General features: G+C 41.8%; 1 protein-coding gene across 2 annotated transcripts in view; it reads right to left on the minus strand.

The window, feature by feature from the left end:
• Nucleotides 1-5504, minus strand: part of LOC101483367 (double C2-like domain-containing protein alpha) — a 29681-nt gene extending 24177 nt beyond the window's left edge. Inside the window, exon 1 of one of the 2 annotated variants that reach the window (XM_004574600.4) lies at nucleotides 1555-1688. Coding sequence is in view for 1 of the 2 variants with exons in the window: in XM_004574599.4 (XP_004574656.3) it covers nucleotides 5229-5260 (32 nt within the window). In the remaining variant the exon portion in view is untranslated. Of the gene's footprint in view, nucleotides 1-1554; nucleotides 1689-5228 lie in introns of those variants that run through there. The other variant, XM_004574599.4, reaches the window with a different exon arrangement.
• Between the last annotated feature and the right edge of the window lie 916 nt (nucleotides 5505-6420).

Genomic DNA, 6420 nt, shown 5'->3' on the forward strand with positions numbered 1-6420 from the left:
CTGAGCATGCATCTTATCTATAAAAAGCTTTTCAGAATGCTCTGCAGACACAAAGGTAATTACATAAATCTTTACAGGCTGAGATGGAGAGAAGATTCCTGATGATTATATAGTGTTGTGGTTCCAAGGAGTGGAGCTGACCACGAGGCTGATGTGTCTGCTCTTTTCCCAAAATAAAAAAAAGAGGGGGTGGACAAATATCTCATAGCTTTTGTTTTCTCAGCAGGGCTTGAGGGGCCATTCTGTCCTCTGCAGCGAACTGAAAATCCCCCCCTGGACTCCCATCGCTGCTTTCTCTGCATTAATCGATTGGAACTGAGAAGTTAATATTTGCACTTACTCCGTGTTTGCCGTGCACGCCGAGTTCAGCGAGATTTAGAAACATAAAAATGAGAATTCAGACAGGGAAAGCTTGGTGTTCTGTTTAAGTATTTTTCATGTAATAAATTCTTATTTTAAGCTCATTTTCAACGTCTTATTGGATGAAAAGTAAAAAGCGAGACTGTCTTCATCTCTCCCGGTTACCTCTAATAGCCTATAAAAACATCAGAGTTTCTTTAAGGTTAAACATGAGAATAGAGGCATTTTAATTATTAATTCAGACAGTACACCTCTTTACATTCATCCCTTCTAAAGAGCAGATGCCAGTCTTCTATAACACAAATTTTTAGTGAAGGTCTTGCATCAGATTTTGTATCAAATTCAAAGGACTCGACTGAATATAGACACATTGCCACGAAGCCCTCCTTTCTCTGTGAAATTACTAGTTATGTAACATAGAAAACTACTTGGATAAGGTCAGTATATTCAATAAGCTTACTGCTTTCAAATGGTTTCACCAGAGAACTATTAAAAGGGTCTGAAATTACATGTCACGAACTGCAGACAGTATGAAAAATTGGATGCAGCTTCTGGGTCAGAAAAGTGGAGCTGTGGTTGCAAAATGATATCTAGTTGTATAGAAATCTTTGTGGACATGGCCCTCACGCCGTGTCCACCTGTGTAAACCCTTTGCTGAAAAGTTTATGGGCTCAGTTAATTATTTTGGGGTTATTCCGAATGAAATATTAAGTCAGTTTGTACATTTTAGTGAAAATCTCGTGGGCCTCACCCAATCTTATATTTTTTTACTAAAAAAATGCAAAAGAAAGTGTTGTATTGAAAATTTTATGCAAAAAACATAGACAGCACAGGCAGTTGGTTATAAATTGCTAATGCTACCTTAGTGTTAAGGTCTGTGTACGACCCACATGCCACTCTGAGACAAAATTCAATCAGTCTCGTATATTTAGGTCAGTGTAATGAGTAATATCACAAACTGACCACCACCTACTAACAGTTTTAATTCACATTTTATATAAAGAAATACATAAGGCAGCACGGTGGCACGGTGGTTAGCACTGTTTCCGCACAGCAAGAAGGTCTTGAGTTCAATTCCACCATCAGTCCAGGGTCTTTCTGTGTGGAGTTTGCATGTTCTCCCCTGAAAAAGGATAAGCGGAAGCGAATGGATGGATAAATACATTTATATACCTACCTACTTCAAACATGTACCTGCAGTGCCTCCACAGCCCACCAGGGGGCTCCAGCTGCAGCTCACAATCCGATTGTTCAGTCTGACGTCACTAGCCGTGTCTGGGCCTAAACTCCGCTGCAGGTCCATATATCAAACGATCACTATGGCATTACTGAGAGTTGAAAAACTATCTAAAGTCTTTCATCTTTAATAAAATGATCAGCGTTCTGCTCTACCAGGTGTAACAATTGAGTTTAACATCCAGGCATCCATGAAAACGGAATTTATGACATTTAACGGAGTTAGAAGTTAGCAGGAAGTTAGCTCGCTAGCTTCTATCTAAATACAATATAGCACGTCCTGACTGCGGGGTTTTGGAAACAAATTAAAACGTACAGCTCTGCTATCACTTCCAGCATAAATGAAGACAGAAAACTAAACAGCAGTGACGTTTGTAGGGTTACTGAAGTTGGGCTAGCTGGTATATAATGATGTGCTACGTGACCGCTAGCGACACAGCTATGTTAGCATAATATAAACAAGCTAACTTTTTTTCCACTCGATAAAAGTTACCGTGAGTGTTCTCGGTGGTCAGGAACAAATGTAATCGCATGGCAGGATGCTGTAAAAGGACCAAACTTCAGCCAGGAGAACAACTGAGATAATCCATCCACAATACGAGGTTAGTCAGTCATATACTGCTGCATGGGCTGGGCTGTAGTTACATCCTAAGGTTTTAAAAACTGAGTTTAAATAAATGATTAGTGGTAATAAAAGCAGAGGGAGGTCAACAGGGATCACTGACTGTTTTAGGAGCTTTTTGAGATCAAATAGAAGAAAATACATAACATTAAACATGTTAACAACACAAAAGCCATATTAAACGCAGACTACTTTAGACCCGGAAGTAGGATTCGTCGCGTCATCACTGAACAACCGGATAGCATCGATAATACAGTTGACCTACAGTGTACTCATTGAAACGTGTTTTTGATAAGTAGTTAGCCGATGAGTATGTGGGTTCACAGCCAGATCTGCTTCTCGCTTGTGACATCTGGTTCTAAATCACCAAGACGGCGGTGACAGAAACGCTCCACTGGGTCACATCACATGCCACCAACAAACATGGCGGAGAAGTGGGGATGTTGAATTTTAGACGAGCCTGTTGTGTCCATATTACCGGAGTCACTAACCATGTATTTATTGTTGACAAGATTTTGAAAAGGACACTCACGGGTGAGCAAAAATGTAGCTACAGCAAGCAGGCGGTTACACTTGAACTGTAGTAAAAGGCTAGCCGACTATAACCAAAGGTCGAAATCAGTGTGAAAGTAGCCACCAAAACCCCACAAAGTCAGAACATTTTTGTACCCTTCCGGTAAAACCACACCCTGCTTTACACTTGAACAGAATCAGACTAGTTGTTTTCCAGCTACCACTCTTTATGCTAGGTTAATGGCTGCAGGCTGTTTTGGGGGTCAAACTAGTAAACAGATCCATTTCCGAGACTTCTCTCATCAGGACTCCATCATTATGACCAACAACTCCCCTGGCTGTCAGTGGCTCTAAATTTGTTGCCTCTGACCGTTGACCTTGAGTAGAATTGCGGGCACCGAGGGTCACTCGTCATACACAATCTGGTCTCACCGCTGTGAGCGCAACAGCGGGTAATATACACCACAGATAATCCAGCTCTTTCTTGGCCGGCGTTGAAACAAACTGTTGAAGCACGCCGCAGTGTGCCATGCTGCAAACTTCCCTGACTCATTTGACTGAAAGGACTTTGACAGACTTCTGGCTCTGGGATGGGAAATGATGGACATCTTGCCTTTTATAAACCAGCAGCTGTCATGTTTTTGGTGCCACAAGAGCACATTTAATGACATCAGAAATCCTGAAAAACACGGAAAAGCGCCGCCGCTCTGTTTTACTGTTCAATTAAGCAGAGCAGAGATATCCTAGACTTGTTGCACGCAGAGTCAGAGGTAAATCATTTAGAGAGAAAACAAAGCAATAAATCACTTCTGCCCGACAATAAAATAAACAAAACAGAAGCCGCCCACGGGTGAAAATGAACTTAAGAGGTGGATTGCTTGATATTAAGAGGAAGGTGAAAACGAGTCAGTGAGATGTTGATTGACTAAAATTTATTGATGGATTAATTCAGAAGTTCTTATAAGAAAAAATAAGCCAGGAAAGCACACACACACACACACACACACACACACACACACACACACACACACACACACACACACACACACACACACACACACACTGTGCCATATCAGCATGCACATCTGCAATCACACATGTAAATATAGTTCTATGAGTTATTAATTCCCCTAAAATTACACACAAACACACACACACCCAGCAGCTTGTTGGAGGGTATTGGCTGATATAATGTGTGCAGTCAGTCCCCCCCACCCCCTGTTTTTGGCAGATGTGGCTGTAAGCTGGAGCAGCCTGAGCACTACCAGCACCACAGGCATCAACAGCAGCACACGTACACCCTAGAGGCCCGGTGGCTCGCAGCTCTCTGGGAAGCAGGAGCTCTCAGGGAGCTCAGGACTGATCGCTCTCACGCTGCCAGCTGGAATCTCTGTCATCTTCTCGTTTCCTCGTCATCTTGTTGCTGAGAAGTCTGGCTGCACGCGCGCAAGATAATAAGATGCCGATTTCAGCGTTACACTTTACAGGTTTTTATGTGCTGAAGCACTACTTTGCATAATTCCTATATGCTGCAGGATAATGTGCCACTGGTTCCCTGCAGCTACACACACTATCCCTACATCTATTAGTTATGCAACCATATACAGTAGAGTATTTTATGCACGGCCCCCTTGTACTTATGTTCATGAGGTTACATAGGTTTCCAGCTTCAAAAGGGGGGGGGAGCGACGCTGCCACAGTCTGGCGGTCAGAAATATTTTTGCGCAACATGCAATCTCCCCTCCTCCCCTTTTAGCTCCTTCACTTTAAATTAGAGTCATATCACAGGCATGGGAGCTCTCTTCTTCAACCTCTGTCTTCTCACCTCCCCTTTCTTCTCCTGCACTCTTTATCTCTCATTATCTCTCCATTAGTCTTTCACAGACACCTTTATTCCACCTGTAGGTGCGTGAGGATTTCTCTGTCTCCCGGCTGGTTTTCGTCTACTTTCCCCCGTGTCCTACATACAATGGGGCCCCTGCGGCAGGCTCCATTCACCTTTAAATAACAAGCTGCTGGCTGACAAGCAGATGGTATAGTACTGTGCTTTCAGAGTGTAGCTGCTCATTAGAGCTTGGTACTCAGCATCATCTACAGCTAACCATCGTGACAGTCGGCACTTATAAATTAAGAGCCAAGTTATTTTCAGGCAGCCAGGAACGGGAAAACTTGAGTGAGAGTGTGACAGGAAGGTGTGAAAGAAAAGTGAAAGAGCAGACACATGCCACATGTTGCACCTCACTGCTGTATGCAGAATGATCTGCCTGGTTTGTGATGCATTAGTTTTTTACCTTAAAAAGAAGCAGACATGCACATGAACCTTACAGACAAAGTGAGCATGCAATGACGGCAGTGGAAGGTGGCCAACAAAACCTAAAACCAAACATCTGAGAAGAAGTGCAGGTGCAATTTAAGAGGAAAAATTAACATTTCCAGCCTTGGCTTTAGAATCAAACTATCTGCATTTCAGAATAAAAGAATAAATACGGTGTCTTACCTCAGTGATAGCGTAAGTGTGAAACTCCTCATAAAAGAAAAAGAGGAAGAAGAGGGGATTCTGGTGTGAAGAGGAGAAGGAGACTAACAGGTGGCGGAGCGGGGAGCAGAGAGTAGGGACAGAGCTGGAGAGAGAGAGGGAGAGCAGGGACGGAGCGAGCGCAGATTAAGATGAAAATGAGGAGCTGAGGGGAGAGCGGCATGCTGGAGGAGGCAGAGGAGGAGGATGGAAGGAGTCAAGAGGATGAGAGAAAAAGAGAGAGAGGCAGGGGGCAAGTTATTCCTTGACAGTCTGCTACGCATGTGACCATTTCGCCTCACTCCCTCCTGCATCCCCCCACTGTCACACACACACACTTGTTTTTGCCATTTAGGAGGAGACTGCTTTGAAATCTACACATTCCCCTTCAGAATTAAACCAACCTTTGAGAGTGAGGCTGATTATCCTTTTTTTTAATGCAATGAGCAAAACCAACATTGGATTATCCTGATGGATATTTACTAATGTGGAATAAAAACAAAGAAACAGAATCACTTTAGCAGCAAAAAACAGTTTTTCAATTTGTTCTTAACCCTTTAACTGAAACAGCACAGCTGTTTATATTTATGTTATACAGGATTTGATTGATTGAAGATACTGGAAAGTTGTGTGAGCTTAAGCCAGGAGATCGACATGATTTGATTTGTTATTAATTATACCATAATTAGACATTTCACCTTCTCCTTTCCTCTTGAGGGGTTGCTTTTAATCACAATACATCTAATATTGAATATTGAACATCTAAAAATGAGATGTTTGTTCGATTTTTTGTAAACAGAAGCATGAAATTAAAAGATTGAAAAACAGCCTTGTGACTAAGATGATTTCATCTTAGTTAACTTAAACTGTTGGCCATTTATCTACATTTTGGTGTTAAAATGACACTTGCAAATTTTGCTGAAGCATGGCTTAAGTTTGAAAATTTGTTTTTGTTCTAGAATTATTGAAAGAATTTTTGTAAAACCAAAATAAAATAATTTCTTTGCACGATTTAAAACCACAATTAATGACATTATTCAAATTTTAAAAGAAGAAAAACGTTTTATTGCTATAGGTGGAGCAGTGTCATTCCATCAGGGCAAGCAAGACGAGCAGTGCTTGCCCTTTAAAAGCTAAAAAGAGACATCAATTAAAACAGTCTCTGACATCTAAC

The sequence above is a fragment of the Maylandia zebra genome, linkage group LG8 (assembly GCF_041146795.1).
Source record: "Maylandia zebra isolate NMK-2024a linkage group LG8, Mzebra_GT3a, whole genome shotgun sequence".
Lineage (NCBI taxonomy): Eukaryota > Metazoa > Chordata > Actinopteri > Cichliformes > Cichlidae > Maylandia > Maylandia zebra.